General features: G+C 47.8%; 1 protein-coding gene across 1 annotated transcript; it reads right to left on the bottom strand.

The window, feature by feature from the left end:
- Window positions 1–510: 510 nt before the first annotated feature.
- On the bottom strand, window positions 511–20,797 carry LOC127293770 (indole-3-acetaldehyde oxidase). Its single transcript, XM_051323421.2, has 10 exons — window positions 20,600–20,797; window positions 4,464–6,104; window positions 3,872–4,134; window positions 3,543–3,752; window positions 3,238–3,456; window positions 2,100–3,065; window positions 1,877–1,972; window positions 1,642–1,740; window positions 1,372–1,561; window positions 511–1,260 (listed from the first exon to the last, which is right to left on the bottom strand). The coding sequence occupies exons 1-10, from the start codon at window positions 20,751–20,753 to the stop codon at window positions 1,040–1,042; spliced, it is 4,059 nt and encodes a 1,352-aa protein (XP_051179381.1). The 5' UTR covers window positions 20,754–20,797; the 3' UTR covers window positions 511–1,039.
- Between the last annotated feature and the right edge of the window lie 233 nt (window positions 20,798–21,030).

The following is a 21,030-nucleotide window of genomic DNA, read 5'->3' as shown; positions in this document are numbered from 1 at the left end:
TATTTGGATTGGGGTTTCTGCTTTATGTTGGTCTATATGGAGGGTCAAAAATGATATCATCTTTAACAAAAAAAAAATCTTTTTTATTTTTTGCAGGTTATCCATATGGTGGCATATTGGGTTTTGCTTTGGGCCCTCCTTTCGCCGGAGGAACAGCGGGATGCCATGTCTTCTAGAAGCACACGGCTCCAGATGGTCGCTCATCTTGTGCAGGCTGGCTGACAACATACTAGGATGCTATGTTGACGTGTCATCATAGTATGTCTTGTTTTTTTCGTTGGTTGATTTTTATATCAATTCTTGGTTATGCTTGAGTTGTAACCATACTGAATCTGAATCATTTTTTAATAAATGGCCGTGTGCATCACCACAATGCAGAAGCCGGGGTACATCCCCATTTCAAAAAAAAAAAAAAAAAATACAATTTGGTGCACTGTCAGCGAATTTTAAAGATTATCTACTTCCATGTCACTGAATTTGTATTAATAGAAGTGGAAAAATAATGCAATATTCAGTCACACAGATTGCTACACTCATTTATTCAACGATAACATCGTGGTACATAACACTGCATTTGCTAGAACACACAGACACAACACTGCTCAGTGCTCACTGCTAGAACAGATACATCCATTTGACATAGATTGCTAGACACTATAAACAGACACAAGACTGCTCACTGCTCCTTCTTGGCTTTCCCATTGATGCCCTCCTTGACTCGCATGAGCCATCCTTTCAAAAATGAGGTTATTTATTTCCTTCCAGACCCCTCAAGCAGCAACTGAAAAATTCTCAAAGAAGAGAGGTCCCTGATATGCATGTTTATTTATATTGACAAATAGTATCCAAGCTGCTTGAGGTGAGGAAGCAAAGCTAAGTTGAATGGACAAGTAAAAAAATAGGTAATACGGGAGATCCTTGGGCTGACAAAGTACATGCCAGCTTATTAAGAAATACATTTTCTTTCAAAAACTATCATCCTTGCTAAAGTAATCTGCTCCTAATAAAATGAACATTGCTAGGACGAGTTCCTGATTCTTCACGCCTGGGTGGCGGGGAGGCTCCTAAGGTACTTCTCTACAACATCGAGGCCGCAGAGCTCCTTGACTGCAGCCATCGTTGCCGGCACGTCCATCTGGAATGTCAGCGGCAAGTTTGCAGGTCCCGTGCACACTGAGAACTCCTTCCTGGCTGCTCTGATGGCTTCCCTCATCGCACAGTGCACTGAGGACGCGAGGAGCAGGGGCGGCTCACCAGAAGCTGGAAGCAGAGATTTTGATTTTTATCAGTGTCAGGTCATTCACTGTTGGCGAGCTAAAAGCTGCAGAGTTGTGATGGAATAAAATAGAACCATATGATCGGAAGCTTCACCTTTTGAGGAGAGGACACGCTTCTGGCTGTGGGGGCTGTCGAAGAACTCGACGTTGAACTGCTTTGGGATGGTGTCCACTGTGGGGATCTTGTACGTATATGTGCCATCGTTGATGAGCATGCCGTCGGAGTTGGTCCTGTACTCCTCATTTGTGAAGAATCCTACCCCTTGCACGAATGCGCCTTCGACCTGAGAAAAATCAGGAACAGATTTCACACCAGCGACACCTCGATTCACACAGTGATCTGTCTTGGAGGCTTGGAGCTCACCTGGCCCAAGTCTATCGCTGGATTCAGGCTCTGCCCACAGTCAAATAGGATGTCACTCCGGAGGATCGTGGTTGCTCCTGTCAAGACATCAACTTCGACCTGCAATGTTCATATGAAGATTGCTAATCAGACATTCTTCAACCTCTAGCAGAAGAGAAGCTGCAATCTCCAGTAGCATGCATGGTTAACATAGAATGCTTTTGCAATATCGCTCTTGTGATTTGGATCAGGATACCTCACTAACAGCTGCTCCATAGTTCAAGTAGCTGGTGAAAGTTGGGTCAGGGAGCCAGTAGGCATGCGCTGACAAGTTCACGTTCATCGTTATTGCCTGCGAGCGAGGACGAGGAGGAATACGGCATCAACTTCCAATAGCAGAATTGATAGATATAAATTAAATGGAGGAATTCTTGTCATGGAACTAAAAACCAATCAGATTTCACAAGATTTTTCCTTACCTGAGCAATCAAGGAGCACCATGTAATCAGGCCGGACTTAGCCTCCAGGTCTTCTTTGATAGGCTTAAGCCTCTCGACAAGTGCAGCGCATGACAGTCGGACTGCTTCACAGCTGGCTTGAGAGGTGGTGCTCCCATCGGTCACCCCTCCTTGGACCATGCTAAGCGTGTCGGCCTGGATGACCCGTACCTTGTCGAGGAGTCCTTCACCACCGGCAGGGCATAGCTGCCCCAGCACGAACGTAGTCATTTGCGTCACTTTGGTCCACAGCCCTTGGCCTATCTCGACGCCGCCAACCTCGACGACTATGGAACCGTCTTTCAAGATGGACACTCTCCCCGGAGTTGGCCTGAGAAATACCGTATACGTGATTGGCACACAGGAGATACCACGCTTCTTCCACCTGCTGCCGCTGTTGAAACGCTCAACTGTGGCAGCCCTGTGCTGGTAGTCGGGTGAAAAGGCCAGTTTCTCGAAGATGGTGACAAGGCTGTAGGTCGAGGCCTCGCCTGCGCTGTCCCCGAAGAACACCTTGAGGCTCTCGAAGTCATGAAGGTTCTTCCTTCTGATGGTGTTGGTTTCGACTGAGAGCATTGAGGCAACATGCTCAACGATGGCTTCCGCGATGAAGGAGCCCTGCACTCCACCAGGCGCACGCATGGACTGCTTGGACGATATGTTAGTCTTGCAAACCTTTATGTCAAACGCGAGGGCACCCCAGTTGTACTTCTTCAGAGACTCTGTAACAGAAAATGGCATAAATGGACTGTAATCAGGCCATATTCCGGCTATGATTCCGAGATCAAGGTGCAGGGCCTTTATTGTGCCGTCAGACATGAACCCAACTGAGTACTTCGCCTTAATCGGGTGCCGTCCTCCCACCGTTATCATGTCCGTCTTGCGGTCGAGGTACATCCGAACAGGGCGCCGCAGCTTGAATGCTGCAACTGCACATGCACATGCAACCTGAAAGTACCAACGATTTCCTGATCAGATTCAATGACAAATAGGTTCAAATTTTACTACTCCCTACGACCGGAAATAAGTGACTCGGATTTTTCTACATCATGCAAATGTAGACAAATCTGAGTCACTTATTTCCGGATGGAGGAAGTAAATCTTATAGTTGGACATTTACGTGCACTGCTTTCATCGACTTCCCACCAAAGCCACCTCCAACTCTTCTTGTGATGACACGAACATTGTGGAACGGTATGCCAAGACACCTTCCAATGGCTTGTTGCGTGGCCTCAGGCATTTGCCCCGAGGAGTAAACGGTGATACAGTTATCTTCATCGGGGATAGCTAAGGCGACCTGCGCCTCCATGTAGAAGAAGCACTGGGATTCAAGTTGAACCTGTGCAAAAAAAAATACACTAGGTATGAGAATTACTGCCAGTATACTTAAGATCTATGCCCTCTTCAACGAAATGAATTGTTTACCTCTGCTGATAAAATCTTGTAATCAGCTTCAGACATCCCTTTGTCAAAGTCACCAATTGGCTTAGGAACTAAATACGGGGGAGGATGGTAGAAGCTGTTATGCTGGATCGCGTCCTCTATTGTCAGAATTGGTGGCTCAAGACCTTCTGTGCTATACTCAATATCAGCTTGTTTTGCCGCCATATAGGCATACTTCTGTGTTTCAGCAATCTGAGTCATAAACAAAGCAACAAGATGATATAGTACAAAGGTCCAGTGATTTCTCAAAATATTGGATCAATATATAAAGAAACCTCGTAAGCAAGAAAGTTGAAGTGGTTAAGACATACCACAATGGCAACATTTTGACCAGCAAATTCAGAAACTGAATTAGCAAAAAGTGGCTCGTCATCTACCATTCTGAAGTTGGAACACATATTATCTCCACTACTCGGAATGTCCTTTGCATCAATAACTGCAATAACCTTTTGTGAAGCCAAAGATGATCTGAACTTGATACCGTTTATACGAGCATGAGGATGTGTGCTGTAGATGAATGCACCATAGAGGCAATCCTTAGGGACTGGGATGTCATCAACGTACACAGCTTCCCCTGTGAAAGAACCAAGAATTGCATCAAGCAGATGTTTCAGGATACCGGGTGGTACAAAGAAAAAGGTTTTGAAAATAAATATGGAGAGATGAAGCATTTCATATGGTTCAGCATTAGTCCACCTACCTTACTAAATATGAACAAAAGGACTATCAATGTTTTTGGTTATGAATTATGCAGAAGAAAATGCTATCAAGAAATATTGTCTTCTGTTTTGCGAAAATAATAAGTATTGTCAAGCGTTGCTAACCCATAGAGCCAGAGTGCAAGGTAATTGAACGGAACCTGTAAGGTAGATAAGTTTAGGACAAGAGAATGAGAGTATATACCTGAAGTTTGTAGCTCTACACCAGTTTTGTTGATGGGCTTGCCAATTTGTTTACATTTGTCCGTGGAAACCAGTTCCTGTCTTGAGCGAATTGGCAAATTATCACTGACAACCTTAACATGCTTCCCCGGTGAGGATACACTCACACTATTCATTATTCCGTTTGCAAGGGAAGACAGGAAACTGAACAGAAAACTGACTGCCAAGCTAACTCTGTATTCAGGATGTGTGGTTCCTACGGATGGTAGAATAGCATCTTTAAGCAACCGGACAGCTTCAAGTATTACAGATGCACTTACTACTTTCCCCTTGAGGAAGTCCTCGACATTCCTAGCCCTGATCGCGTGGTTGGTTCCAAAAGCACCAAATGCTAGGCATATATCCTCAATGAGAGGCGTCGCTGATGATGCAGCCTCTGATAGCCTTGCCAAGAATGCAGAGTTGATGTAAGAGACAGCATTGCCGAATGGACGAGGCGATGCTCGAGAAGTCTCAAAGGTTACATTAGCTGAGCCCCAATCTGGGACAAATAAGCTGAGCAGTAGGGTCCTAGAATCACATGGAGGCTGCTCCAAGAAGTCTTCCAATGTAAGACAGAGCTTCTTGGAAGCCACTTGAATGGTCACAGTTGAACCTGCAGCCAGAAGAACAGTAGCAATGTCTGACGGGGAGTGCAGCCTCTGTGCCATGATTATGTTTCCACCAATGGTTGCAGTGTTTCGAACAAATGGTGTGGCTACCTTGTTCAGATGATCAGCAATCTTGCCAAAGACCAGGTTTCCATCCGAGAAAACATCAATGGCTTTGGAGATGGACACAGCTGCTCCGATCTGAGCCCCCTTGCTGGTTCTGTTGATGACTGAAAGCTCTGGAATCCCGTTGATGTCAATGTGCTTGTCATATAGGTCTTCATCCTTGTAAATGCCGGAGCCAGTGTTTGCCGCCACGATCTTCACTGAGCTTTGGTCAAACCAGTTGGAATCTAGCAGTCCTTGGAACTCGGCGATGCTCTTAGGATAGTACCAGCCGTCCTCATTGGCCACAAGGACCTTGTCCGTCTTTTTGAATTTTTTTGGCGGCGGGACATAGTTCATTTGATTTACGGAAGATTTGATCTCATCTTTGAGGAAGTCTGGGAAGGTGCAGATGGAGCCACTGGTGTAGGCTGGCAGCTTGCTGACATCTGCAGGGTCTGCACCTTTCGTCCAGAAGGAGTTGAGGCCTAGGTCCTCAAGGTCGACATCAGCCGCGAAACTCTTGCAGGCATCAACTATAGGCCTATAGCCGGTGCACCGGCACAAGTTGCCCGAGATGGCCTTCTCAGCCTCGGAGATGGTGAGCTTGGAGAAGCCCTGAGGCGGAGCAGGGCGGGCGGCCGCCTTGTCGGTCTTGGTGAGCGCAGAGAAGATGGACATGCACATGCCCGGGGTGCAGAAGCCGCACTGAGAGGCGTGGAAACCAGAGAGGCGCTGCTGGACACTGTGAAAGCCATTCTTGGTGTTGCCGATGCCTTCGCTGGTGGTCACCGAGCAGAAATTCAGGCTGCCGACTAGTGCCAGACATGAGCTTGCCGAGAAATCATCCACCTCTTCAGTGCATGGGTCATACTTGGATATTAGAACCACACAAGCACCACATCCACCTGCACAGATATGAAAGAAATTGTAGTACATCACATTACCAAACATTATTACGATGATTATCAGGTGCACTACAAAATTCCTAACAAAAAAAATCTACGGTAACATCTAAAAAAAACTACGGTAAATCTATGTTTAGAAACGCGAGCCGTTGGATTCCCAGGCCAAAACTCGACCACTGGCTGCGGCCGGCGGAACTCACCTGGGCGAAAATCAGCGGCGGCGAGCTCGATCCCCTGGACGAACAGCGGCAGCGGGCTCGCTACCCTGGGCGACCGGCAGCGGAGGCCGCCGCGCTCCTCTGGACCAACGACAGCAGCGGAGGCGGCCTCGCCCCTCCCGCGATAGCGGCAGATAGAGGGCCACTACGCTGCCGCCGGCTCCGCCTTGTGGGCTTGCAGGACGCGGGTGTCGTACTACTCCGCCAAGAGATGCTGCCGAGGGAGGGAGGCGGCCGGAGCGGGTGGAGGAGCGAAGGCGGTGTCCACGGTGCCGCCGGCGAGATGTTCGTTACTACTGTAACTTTTTGAGGGACAATCCCACCAAATTCCAAATCCGCAGGGTTTTTACGTGTTTTAATTGAGCCCAAACATGAGACAAAGCCACTGACACCGAATGAGGCCTTATTGATAAAAGTACTATAGAGTATTAGGCTAGTGTAATCTTCGCATATTCTCATTTTTTCTTAAATTTTAGTATATTTTTGTCAATCCTCAATATTCTATGGATTAGGAATTAGGCAACAATGCTACATATACGTACTCCACTTACGAAAATAATGCTACCGGATTACGTGAAATTAGGTTTAGGATTGGGAGAAGGTACAGTTTCACCAATACTTAAAAGGATTACCCCATAAAACCTCTAGCACGAGTCGGCATGTTTTGGTAGGTGCCACTACGGACTAATCAATTGCTAGTTGGACATCAACCATGTCCGGGTAACCATGAGCCAGGGGGTCACACACTTAAGAGTATGAAGTTAGCCCAATATAATTAGACCGGAGGTTGGACGTTGGACGTGAGCCGGACACACACTAGGTCAACCAGGGCAGTGGCTGCACAAAGGACAGAGTTAGACCATTCTCATGTTTTGAAAACCCTAGCACCTTCACTTGGTCTAGCCGATGTACCGAACCTAGTAGTCTGTCGCCGGTGCTTCTCCTCGTACATGTGGATGCCGGTAGATGCGTGTTGTGCGATCAGCACTCCGACTAAATGCATGTGGTATCAGACGGATCGTGGACTACACTGCCCGACACGCTACACCAAGTTTTTCATATGTGTATCCGGTGGTAATGCTAGTGGCCTCTAATTGGATAGTTCTTGGAAGCACAATGTAATTTTTTTTATCTCTATATGGACCAAAGTTATATCTACTATGACGGGCATTATAAATCGTTCCAATTAAAGATTCATTAAGAAAACCAAAAGCAACAAGGAGACGATACGCTAGTTTTAGTTTTTTCTATATCTATACCTAATAATAAAGGAGCTAAGGTTTCTGCCAAAATTTTCGTCCAACTTTTATTTGGACCGTTTTGCCCTTCCACCAAATTACATTTTATACACAATGCCACCGAAAAGTTAAAAAACGGTTCGATTCTTTTTCTCTCATCAGACTCCACCCGCCGCACGCACCAGGCTCGCCCGGCCACCATGGGTCTAGATCTCAGAACAGGGCCACCGCTGGGCTTTTTTGGTCAAAATTTCACAGCGCCTGCTCAGGAGCAGATGTGTTTGCGTCAATAGTCCCACCTCGCTCGCGTATAAAGAGTTCCACCAGTTTATATCACTAAATTTTCAGGGTTGTACCGAGCTGATTTGGAACAAGCATCAGCAAAGATGGAACGAATCGAACGCTGCTGGGGGGCGATTAAAGGAGCGAATTAAACGAAGGAGAAAGGATCACGATCCGCATAATTCGGGAAAGGAGGAAATTAAAGAAGCAAAATAGAGGAAATTGCACGCTGGTGGTGGCATAAGCACGGAATCAATCAGATGAAATTGGGAAAAAAGCTTGGAGGAGACAGATCCCAGAAAATCATGGCGAGCGATGGAGCCCCGCCCGACGGCGCCGGATTTCCCCAATCCTGCACATCTCCGAGCAGCAGGGACATCCGGGAACGGTGAGGTGCAGCGGCGTGGAGCGCTAGAAGCGGAGGGAGGGAGGTCGAGGCAGCCTCGCTCGCGGAGGATGTGTTCCCCTGTGTGTGTCGCTCCTGCACTTCCAACGACGCTCGATACTGGAATTTCTCTGATCTTGAGCCGCACAGGAGGTCAATGGACCTTATCTATTCGGTCCTTTTTTCACGAAGATTTCCGGGCAATTTGTAAATGAGGCAGGGAATAGCCTTTTTGTGCTTTTACAAATTATAATTAGGGCATCTCCTGAGCGACCGTTTGCGTCCGCTGGGCCGAAAAAATGCGTTTGACACCACCTCCAGCGGTACGACGCATCGTGACCGGGACGTCCGCTGCGACGCATACCCGGCGCATATTTGCGCCTAGAATGCGTCTCGGCGGACGCTGCGCAGACGCGCAAAGTGTCCGCTCGCGTCTCTACCGGGCCTGCGTGGCAGCGAGCCTGTATCGAGGGCATCGCTTCCGCGGTCAGCGCTTCCGCGTCTGCGCCGCAGCCTTCGCCATCAATGGCGCGACTGCCTCTTCTGCGCGCATTGGCGGGCGGCGGCTGGGCTTCTGCGCCGCCTTCAATGGCATCGTATCCCACGCGCGGTCGGCCTTAAAAGTCCACCGGCCCCGTTCCTCCATCGCCCACACCTGCACTCGCACCACCACCGCCGCCTTTCCCTTCGACCGTCCACTGCCGCCTCGTCCTCGAAGACAGCAGGCGCCGACGAGTGCGCACCAGGCGTCGACGCGTGCGCAATACAACGATGACCACGATGACGACGAATGTGACGACGATGATGACTACATCGAGGCGCTGACGTACCACAACGAGTAGGTCAAGGACAACAGTGACGACTACGTCGATGTCGTCTTCTAGGAATGGCAGCTGGCCATGGCGGAGGGCCACAAGTTCGAGTTCCCAGACAACATGACGGACGACGAGATGGCGAAGCTCGGCGTCCTCGTCTCTGAAAACGACCCGCCTGTGCAGTCGTCGCTGCCCCGCTACGCCACCGGCTTCATGCCGCTGGGCCTGTCGGGGGATGAAGCCCTGCGACTGGCGCTACAGGACTCGGCCGCGCCACAACCGCCGCCGTACAACCCCTGGGCTCCTACACCACCACCACATCCCTGGGCGCCTCCACCACCACCAGAGCCACAGCCCTGGGCGCCTCCACCACAGCCACAGCCCTGGGCGCATTCACCGCACCCACAGTCCTGGGCGCCTCCACCTCAAGCACCGCCGGCGCGTTCGGCGTATGTTCCGCCGGTATCCAACTGGCCCTGGACGGTTCCAGAGCTCATCGTGCTCGACAGCGACGAGGAGCAGCAGTAGGCGCAGGCGTTTAGGGTTTATTTTCATGTGTTAAACTATGTAAATTATGTTTTCAGGCCTCTGCTGATGCCTCCCGCCTTTTGGTACTCCTGTTGCAGCTGGTGAACTTAGACTTATGGGACTCGTTAATTGTCATCCCCGACTGATGGCAACCAACCTGAATTCATTCCAAATATTGGTGCTGCTTCACTTACGGATAGTGCTGATTGGTTTTGTTCGAATGAATTTGATGCTTCTGATTTATTTGGGTGCATAAGCAAGTATAGTGGTGTGTGTGAGAAAAGCATACCCGGTGGCAAAACTGATAAAAGTGAGGAGATAAAAAGGAGTAGATGATAAGGAGGAAGTGACGTGTGGTGGAAGATTTTACTTTCTTTTAACCCAGTAACTAAGTAATATCACATAATTAGACGGCGATGCTGCAGTGAGCGGTGAGTGACGATAGTGCGAGCTGACAATGCCTCTCACCGGGGGAGCTAGATAACGCGATGGGACGAGCTGGGGGGATTTTTGGGCAGCCAAGACAGAAGAGCACATGGGCTCTAGCTAGGGTAGTCTCATTTTTTTACTATGATTTTTCTTTTTCTAGAACTCAAATCAAGTTTTGAGTTTAAAAGAAATCAAGTTTAATTTTGACTAAAAACTATAGGAATCCTAATTTGGGAAGGAGGAAGTAGTACCATGGGTAATCTTAGGAAATGCGAATCGATTGGTCTAGATTGGTGAACTTATTTATAAGGTTAACAACATGTTTCTTTTGTTCGTGAATTTTCCTTTTGCAAGATTTGGAAAAAAAAAACTGGAGCAAGCGGTTATCTATTGCCATTCAACTTCCAGAAATTTAAGAAAAGTACATTATTGTTAGATTCTATATCAGATTCTATTGTTCCGTGGTCCTCTAGATTTCAGGATACTTACAACCGTGGTGCAGCCAAATATAGTTCTAATAAAATAAATGCATAATTCTCTTAAAGATCTGAGTCAGACGTTTTTGCAAATGCAAGTGTTGCAGTGATAAATGCCACATGCCATAGGGGATACCTAATCTAAAAGCACTATAGCATCAGCATAGACGGTGCAACAATGTGAAGAACACGAGAACATACTGGTTGATTTGTACCCGGCGAGTTCAGTTTCACTCATGTGGAGGACCGGCGGTTGCATGATTTTTATATTGAGAAACAAGGGTCTCAGATTGGTGCGGTTTCGGTGGTGCTTTGGCCGTGGGATTGAGGCTTAGGCCAAGATGCCGAGGAGCATGTAAGCAGGTCCCGCAAGAATGATCAGGAGAAATGGGACAAATCTAACTACAACATACGTAACAACCGAATACCATGCTGGCACAAATGAGAAGTGTCATCAATCATGCTATACTTGGCTGGGTTTATCCCGATGCAACGCACGGGCATTTTTACTATCTATACCTAATAATAAAAGCAAAAGCGTTTCCTTGGTTTCGTCCGTCCGGTTTTTTGGTCGTCCGTAGTTGCTTCGTTTCGTTCGTCGTGTGTTCGTCCGTTCGATTTTCTGTCCAGCCAAGAGTCCTGGCCTAGGACGGGTAGAACCCTGATCAGTCGTGCCCTGCAACCGACTACAACTCGTTCGTCCTACTTGAATTATGCAAGAGTCGATCGGACAATTTTTTTTTTTTTTTGAAACATCAGGCAAAAGCTTTGCCCGTTTCATTGATTAAGAAGATAGTTGCCAAGTTAATTACGGAAAACCTGGCGAAAACCGATACAACCAACGAGGGCAGACACCCAAAAATACAAGAGTTTAGGGGCAGCCGCACTGTTTAAAACGGCTCAGCCCAAAACCAGAGCTAAAACAACAAAACAACTACTACGGCAGGGAAGCAACACCCGCAAGAACCCGGCAAGTCCAACCTGCACTAGTCATAAGGCTTGTTATTTTTCTTCGGGCCACCCTTGGACTTGAGAGAGGGCAGCTTCTTCTTCTTCTTCTGCTGCGCAATACGGCCACTACGGCGAGGAGAGGCAAGCATCAGACATTTTGTCTTCTTTGGTGCCGGAGTGGACATGAACGGCGGTAGAGGTGGGCTCACGTGCACTGGCATTCCCCATGGCGCAGGCTCAATCTCAGCAGAGATGTCACGCACCGGGTAGGGTGAGCCAAGGGACAAGTCGAGCACACACCGCGACCCCACGGGAGAAGGCGGCGAACAAGACGGTGTGATGGACGTGAACGTCGGGGAGGCGCCCTCGGCGATCCGTGTGCCCTCGCTCCAGGAATCATCCTCTCCATGGAGAGGAACCAAGCTTTGTATCACAAATGGCCCCATAGAAGCAGATGATGGCCTAACAGCCATCGGAGGGGAAGGCCCCTCCCCGGGAGAGCAGGGGAGGCGGGCAAACGCTGGCGAAGTGTTGTCGAGTCTGGTGGCAAGCTTCTCGACCTGCTCCAGGAACGAGGAGGTGCGGTCAAGCCATGAGCGCAAAGCAGCAACTTCATCCTTGAAGGGCTGCAGCAACTTATCAAGAGCAGCATTGAGGTCGTCACGAAGGCAACGCGCCTGCTCGGCGAAGGCGTGGCGAAGCCCCATGACAGTGACAGCAGTGCAATCGATCGACGGAGCCCTGGGCGGCGAGGCGCACAAGCTATCTTGAGGTGAGGGAGTGTGCACGCCTTGTGGCCCTTGCCGGCAGTCGGTTCTCTCTGCGGCTTTGTCTTGGCGCTCATTCTGGCCACCACCGGCGACATCAGCGGCATGATCTTTCCGGCCTTCGCAAGGCAGAGGGGCTGCGACAATGTCGGCCCACGAACGGATACCTGGGGCGGTTGGGGAAGACGTAGCCTGAGCCAGCTTGCTGGCACCAACCGACGAACAAGAAGGAAGCTTCGACTTGCGACGACGAGGACAAAAGCGCTCGCGGTGGCCGGACTCGTGTCGATCGGACAATCGAACTAATTAACCTATATACGTACAATCCTAGAAGCAGTACGGGAATTCTGGCCGCTGTGCCGACTTCGCCGGAACTTGCCATCTCGCCGTCAGGGCGTTGTGCTGATCTTGCCGGACTGGTCTTGTCGTCGCTGAATCGGCCAGATCGGCACCAGGCTTCAGGATGTGGTCGAGGTTCGCGATGCGTTGAGCGCCGTGGAGCTCCTACATATCGATTTGAATGGGAGGAGGACTAATGTGAAGCAACGCGAGATGCTTCTTCTGCCACGCAGTGAATCCAGAAGCAATGAGATGCTCCTCTGCGAACGTTTGAGATCTATGATGTGCGTCCTGGAAATCCAATTAACCAAATGCTTTGTTGATTCAGTCTGACAAATTTGTCTGTTCAGCGCGGATATTTTAATGATTCAATGAAGTTTGCCTATATCTCCAGATCTCCGATCTCAGCTCAAGAACTGCGAAGCTCATCGATCCGAAGTATGGATATGGTTATGATTTTGTAATACAGGTTTATGTCAAGCTTAAAGGTTTTGCTATAACTAATTAAGTGATTTTGCTAGGTATTTCAATATCTGAAAACATGTATCAATTTGTTTTCTGTATTTTTATTCTGATGTAACATGTGATATGATTTAGTCATGAATTTTTTACTGAAATTTACGCAACGGCTTATCAAAATTCTATTTAAATTTGAGGAAAAAAGCACTAAGCGGAATTCCAGTTGTTGCGGTGGTGCCGATAGCACAAGAGATGATGGAGTTTTGCTCAAGCCATGCAACCTTGCTCAGCAACTAAGCGGCCAGACAACTGCAAAGACGAAAGCTTATTTGGCCCTGCGCCGAACAAAGGGAAGGGGAAGAGTAGGCCTTGCCTACCGTCGTAAAGCAGGCCCATAATAATCTTCTCAGTTGAGCAACATGTCGAGCAGCAACTTGCGCACCATTCTTGATGATTCGTTCCATAGGTTACATCACCATAGACTCCAGATACGCCTCAATCGAGATCTTAGTAGGGTGACCGAAGAGGGTACATTAAAGGGGGACGCATGGTGAGTGTGGTCGGTGGCCTAGCTAAAGCGGTGGGCAAAGAAGGGAGTGATAGCGGGAGCGCCTAATCGCGGAGCGTGACATGTAGACACTAAATACATGCCATCGTAAATATGTTTCTCCCGGTGCAACGCACGGGCATTTTTGCTAGTATACTTAACAAGAGACACAAGTACTCCGTAACATATATCAACACCACATTATGAATTTTTTTATTGTGTATTTTTACCAATGTTAAGGAAATCGGTAATCGTTAACTGCTCGGTCGGCTTGGGAGTAGCGATTAATCAGAATTCAGACGGTTAAGTGATTTAATCGGTCGGCTATTAATCTGTGCAACCTACATAAATTAGCACTTAAAAGAGTTTATATACGAGAAAATAATTGTATATGAGCCTCTATATGTCTGTCCCTACTTCTCTAGAGCCTAAAATCTTAGCAAAACTTGTACGCTTCTCCTCTATGACCTAATATTCAACATCACGAGCGAATCAGGATCCACTAGCCAAAGTTGCGTTCCTTCCTTCCATTCTTCTCCTCTCACCTATGAAGTTTATCTTCTCCCACCACCTACCTAGGGTATGAACCCTCTTACACCTCAACCACCTAACCTATTGAAGGCGTCCTCTAGATCCTGGATAAGCTCCTCAAGGTGGTCAAGCTCCTGTATCTGAGGTCTGGGCAACTGCTGGTAACTGGTCTGGGAGGGCAAGAAACTATTTGGCGACAATGCAAATCAAGCTATTGGAGGTTGCAATCAAGCGGGGGCTTCGCAAAACCTACTTTATTGGGGAGGGGTAGCGCCTGTATTGGCGATATGCATTGAAAATTTTGTATTTTTTTGACCAAGTGTAGTAGTTAATCGGAAACATACCTAGTAATCGGACTTTCGTACTGATTAATCGGACTAAAGGATTAACACACACGATTAATGGTAATCGACATGGTCAAGCCCCTAGTAGCGATTAATCGGCCTAGTAATTGTTGAATCGGCCTAGTTTTTGAACAGTGATTTTTACCTTATAATCATGCTCTAATATGAACATCTTGAAACCTATTTTGAATCATCTTGTAAACAAGCAACAAACTTGAAGAGCCTTGTCCGGCAGTCGTGTCCTATTTTGCATCATCTTAGCGACAACAGTGCCTTATTTTCCTTAAAATCTGCTCCTATAAGATTTGCTATAAAGGTATTTTTAGGTGCCGCACGGGCTCTGCTAGAATAGATACTGTAAAATTGGTCCCAAAATGACACGAGACTCTCATGTCATAGAGCTTTTATTTAATTTTGTTATTTTCTCCCATTTATCCCTATATTATTTCTATGGAAAGCCGGCACCTCCCCAATCCCCACCGACTATACCAGTTGGCAACGAAGTGTTTTCGTCGGCCGAGCGTACCCATGGCCTCTGCTGCTCCACCCCACCCGCCCTTCTACACCCCGTGCTCAATGTGGTACCCCTCGTGTGCGCGTCCCCACATGCGTCTCCGCGCTGCATCTCGATCCCCACCTCTCGTGTGCTCTCCTCTTGCTCGAGCAGCTCGACCTCGCCTTCCCCACCTACGTTGTCGAGGGTAACCTCTAAGGGCGGAACTAGGTGAGTAAGAGACCAGCTTCGCTGCCCCTTTGAGATGTAGCAGTAACATCCAGTTGTTTCAGTGGGTTATGCGGTGGAAGTTGAGGTGGTGCGGCGAAAGTTGGCTGGATTCCGGCGAGTTCAACGACGAAAGGATGTCAACGCATCCTGAATTTTCCCCATCCCCAACGGTCAACGCGTTTCATGGGGCACCAGAAAATTGCCCCTCACACTTTAGATACAAGGGATGGTAGGGCACGTTTAAAATGGCATCTTAAATTTACTTTAAGGATTGGTCGAGTTTACCAGATCTGAAATGGATCCTTTTCTCAGGCACAACCATAAAATATCACTTATTTTACGGGTTTTCAACCCCTATCTGGGGCATCGCACATGGGTGATTCCTTGGGCCATCCTAGCACTAGGGTTGGCGTTGCTTTTTCCGGGTTTTTTTTTTCATGCGTTCTTCTTTGGGTTTCCTAGGTTCTTGAGCGGTTTCCTTATTATTTATAGTTTTATTTTTTGTATCTTATGTTTTTTAAATATGAATATTTTAAATTTGAACATTGTTAATTTTGGACATTTTTAAAAAACTAACAATTTTAAATTTTGAATATTTTAAAATCTATACATTTTCAAATTTGAACATTTTTAGAATTTGAAAATTTTCGAATTGGAAGATTTTTAAAATTATGAACAGTTTCTGTATCCATTTAACAGATGGAAACCTCCTATGATGATGCAACAACGCTCTCTAGCAAGGAGAGTGACTTCTGTGAGAATTATGATTCCATGTCATCATATGAAGAGCCCAGCAGTACGAAGCTTCTGCTTAGAGCTATGAAGAACATAAAAATATAATATTTTATACTGTATATAGTATAATAATATGTAGCAGTATAAGATTTCATCTCTTACCTCTAAAATTTGAATAGTTTGAATATTTTAGCAAGTTAGATGTAGACGATCACCACTCTAATTAATCTATGACCTAATCAGCTTCCCAATGATATCATATTTCTATGTGTTGCATCAGGACCTTAACTTAGGGTTTGCATAGAATTTGCGAAGCAGTGTATGTTTTTATCTCAGAAGATCAAGTGAGCTTCCTTTTTGATTGGTGTGATCCCGATTTTCCACCAAAAATCAAGTACTATGTCTACAAAATGATCTATTCATCTGTCATGAGAAAGAAGTGCAAGCTGGTAAAATGATCATGATATTTTCTTAAACATGACTAAGTTTGTGATATTTAATTACTTAATAAGTAGAAATATGCTCATTCTTGAATTCTCTATACCACAGTTCACAAATGAGTACCTAAAGAATCTCATTCGTGATCATGTTGATGCCCATGTTTCGCGCATGGCCAATAAGAAGCCATGAAAAGTTAGGATGGAGATGGGAGCTGGGTCAAACAATGCAATCTTGTAGGAGGTACAACTTAAAAGAGGAGGACAATGTCCTTTTTTGCTTTCATGAGAGAGATGATTGGGAGCTTCATCTTCTGGTTGAGACCCTTCTAGGTTAATATTAATGCAATGCTAAGTGTTAGCTAGAGTATTAAGTATATTTGCTAGACTTTCCTAGACTGCTAGTATGTATGGATTTTTATCAAGTTTGATGTATGTACTTCTAAGAGCATCTCTAGAAGATACCTCATATCGGCCTAGAAAAGGTATTTTGGGCCGATATGGGGTTTTCGGTCATTTTTTGGGCCAGATCAGACCCTGCATCGGTGGTCTGGCCTGGAAAATGGATCCAGGCCGCAACCCAAACCCGCGAAATGCCCCCATATATGGCAGGCGGTGAGGTGGATGGGGGCCAAATCCCATCCGCTCCTCCGCCTCTTCGCCTCCCGCCGACGACAAATCGAGGTCCCGCCGGCAAGCAATCAACACACGCGCGTAGATCCAGCCTCCCCTCCTCTCGCCGGCGAGTATGGTGTCAGGGCACGGCTCCAACGGGCGCGGGGGCGACCAAGTTGGCCGCAGCGGAAGCAGAACCGAGCACGGTGGCAGCTCGAGCCGGGGTGGCGGGGACGGGCGCGCCGACGAGAAGACGGAGGCGGACAAGATACGCTCTGACGCGGCACGGATCCGGGGGGTCCTACCGTTCCGCAACTATGGCATCGCGCCGCCGTCCGCCTTCGCCAAGCGCGAGTCCGAGCGCTACCGCCGCTGCGGCTCCTCCCCTTCTGCATCATCGTCGTCATCGAGCTTCCGCCAGCACCCGTCGACGGCGTTGGTGATGAAGATGGAGGAACACGACGCGCCTACGCCCGCGTTCAAGCCCGCGCGACTACCTCGACGACACGGAGTTGGAGCGCCTCCTCACGAAGCTCGCGTGGAAGCAGGGCTCGCGCCCGGCGACTTCGTCGATGAGCGCCACCTCGACACTGTCATCGGACTCGTCTCGCGGTTGAGCCAGCGTGACGCCGACAAGATGGAGGAGTGGCGGCTGGTCGCGGAGGAGCAGGGCAAGATCTTCATTGACCTCAGCATCGGCAGAGAGTGACGAGGCCGCTGACGCGCCACCGCCACATCATAGGGCTCCAGTGAGCATCTTAGAGCCAATTTTCGGTACTATGTTTCAGTGGCCGCGATATTTAGTTCGAATTGTAGCTAATTCGAGTTGCTTTTGGCTGAATTTTCTTATATATATGCATGAAATTTCGAAATGCAATGCAATTCTACCTTGCGGTACCAGTTTTTTTTTTTTAATATGTAATTCTGTTTGCAGTCTCTGCGTGCACGTTTACCAAACCCCAAAACTACGTTGGAGTGCCCTGGATAGGTGGTTTTGGGGTTTGCGGTTTGGAGTATCTACTAGAGATTCTCTAACTAGTTCGATGTGTGTATGGATTTTCCAACTATTGCTGATATAATGTTAATCTTATGGTTGACTACTCTAGCTAATCTTTGTATAATTTATGGTTGTTGAATCATGTGTATGTGTCATGTCTGTTATGACTTAGTTTGAATTACCATGCTGCTTATTATTTACAGTATTTTAAAAGTATTGAGGCAGTCTGAGATAATATACGTCTCAATTCGACGAAATATTTAAGGCAGTGTGAAATAATAGTCGTCGCAGAACAGTAAGTATTGGAGATTGCCCAGTGCAAACGGTCTAAGCACCCAGAATTGTGGCAAACGGCCATGAAAAGAAGCCACCTCAGGGTGTTGCAATTTCCGAGACGATAGCTGCCAGTCTGAGGGTCGAAAAGTGTATTTGGCTCATGGGCACTAGTGGTCTTGCTGTTTAAAAAATTCGAAAATCATACATATTTGTTTCTGAAAAATCTGAAAATAAATCTAGACATAATAAATGACGTAACCTACAAGTATGTAAAATTTTAATACTCCCTCCGACCCGAATTACTGTTCGCGGTGGTAATTTTACGAAACGCCCCCCGCAATTTTTCACCTGAAGTCACACATCCTTCCCCCAATCTCTCCCCCGTCTCCCGCACGCTCGGCTCTTCCCGGACGGCGCCGCCTGCTCCGTCCCCCCTCTGGACCGCGCCGCGTGCTCCGCCCCTCCCTCGCCGGCGTTCTTCCTTCCTCCTCGTCTCCTTGCCTTCCTTCCGCCAAACAGAACCCAACGAGGAGGTAGATCGACGGAGAAAGGGTCCCATTTTCCCCCAAGATTCTGACTTTGTCGCGCCCGTCGGAGGAGCTCAGGAGCTTCGGAGCTCCGGCGGCGTCACCGATGAGGAAGAGACGAAGGGGACGAAGGAGGCGAGCACGAGCGGAACGCCGGCAACGAGATGCGTGGGAGGCCGGCGGCGAGAGTCGCGGGAGGGAAGCGGGAAGCCGGAGGCGCGGGAGGGCAGCACGAGGACGCCGGCGCGAAACGCGGGAGGCCGGCGGTCCACCGGCGTGAGCGCGGGAGTCCGGCCGGCAGCTAGCTGCTGCGAGCGAGCGATTGGGGCCTGGAACCCATCTGTTTGTAAATACGAAGGGTGTAAGTGGAAAAAATGGTTTGTACTACCGTCCGCCCACTTTTTCAGGTCGGAGGGAGTATGAAATTCTTTATATTATAGACTACATAAAAAGACAAAATATGTTGAAATTTGAAGATTTGAAATATGCATACCCAGATTCATACGTTTGTTATTTTTGTGTAGCCCAGAATTTTTTCTATTAGAAATTGAAAATTTGCACGTTTATGAGACAATTCATTCCATGATTTTTTTCTAATTTTTTGAAACACATAAATGTGACTTTTATTTTTTCTAAAATAGCAGGAGCACCGGTGCCCAGGAGCACCAAATCTCTGTGCGTCTGAGGGTGGTGTTCTTTGAACCGGAAGGGAAAGCGTTTCAGGGTGGCGTGTTGTTAGAAACCTTCAGAAAACTATTGACGATAACCGGCTCTAAGGGCATGTACAATGGTAGAGAAAACATGTCTTCTCTTAGTAGTCCATATCATCTAGGTAGACAATAAATACTAGGAATACAATGCATTATCTTTTATTGTCATTCCTTGCAATAAATGAGAATTAATTATTTTTAGTAAGAAATTGTGCGTCTAAGGGAAAACAATTCGTACAATGGAAAAATAGTCTTCTCTTATTTCATAAGAGATCATCTCTTAGCTAAGGGAAGACAACCTTCTCTTTCTTTCTTATCTCTCCTCCAGCTAAGCAAAAATTATACGTAGCAAGCGTAAGAGAAGGCTGACGTCACCCTATTGTAGGTGTCCTAAGTGTACTAGTGAGGAGTGCCATATGCCCATATCTAGAACGACTTTAGAATGTAGTCACGTCAAATGTTTGATTTACTTGCTCTGTTCGTTTTGTTTTTACTTCGATCGTCTTGGACACAATTTAGAGCGAGGAAGTATTAATCAGACATCCAGATCGCTTATTTGGATTGTCTTAATTCTATTTTATGAAATTTCCGAAGTATGATCAAGAAATAAAGAAAACTAGCACACTGTCGTTCCCGTCCGGGACGGAAACTACTTTTTGTCATGAAAATGAAGCTTTGGCAGGGTGGGACGCGTGCGCCTGCTGCGGCGCTAGGTAGTGAACTAGGAGAGCCGGGGCGGACTGGAGGAGCTTCGTTTGGCCGACTATCGACTACCCAGACAAGCAGGTTAAGGCGGGGCTCCTCCGGCCCCAAGCCACATATCCAGGGCGATTGTACAAGCTCCGCTAGTCCGCTTCCATGGCCGAAGTTTCTCATTTAGGTTACACCAGGTGATAGTATAAACTCTCAGGCTACCGACTGACGCAGCTGAATTCTTCTCCGCGAGTCTAGTTGGACCAATATTTTCTGCCGGGCTATACACGCGGCGAGGGCACAATCGCGACAGCCCATGTTAGTGAATACTACTACTACCTTCGGTCTTAAAATTTTGGCGCACACTCCTGCCCAGTACATGCATGTGAATCTGACCGGAGGGAGTAGAAGAGAGCCAATGAGAATGTGCTAATCACAATGATCAAACAAGATCTGTTCGGTGGTGGCTCACCTTCGCCGCAGCCGAGCTTGGGGCCCCTGACGGTCGTCCGTGTTCGCAGGTACTCGAGCAGCGACATTGACAGCTCAACGCCGGCGGCCTCGTACCTCGCGCCGTTCACGGCCAGCACCACCCGCCGCTCTGACGCGTTCCCCGATGACCCCATCTCCGCAGCCTCGCTTCCTCTCGCTGCGCTGGTCGCCTTCGGGTATTATGTACGTCTTCTCTACAAATTTTCTTCGGCACACTGTTACATACAGTCAGTGAAGAAAAGTTGACCACGACGCCGGCTAGCACGTGGAAAATTACGACGTTCCTAAGCTGTAAGCGTGATCCTCGCCTCGCCTGACAGCATCTGCACGGAAGCAACGACGTTGCTAAGTCAAGCGTGATTAGAACAGCAAGATAGGAAGAGAAGCAAAGATCGAGAGGAATGAATATGG

This window comes from Lolium perenne, chromosome 4 (genome assembly GCF_019359855.2).
Source record: "Lolium perenne isolate Kyuss_39 chromosome 4, Kyuss_2.0, whole genome shotgun sequence".
Taxonomy (NCBI): domain Eukaryota; kingdom Viridiplantae; phylum Streptophyta; class Magnoliopsida; order Poales; family Poaceae; genus Lolium; species Lolium perenne.
The sequence above is the reverse complement of the archived record's forward strand: the minus strand, read 5'-3'. Positions and strand labels throughout refer to the sequence as shown.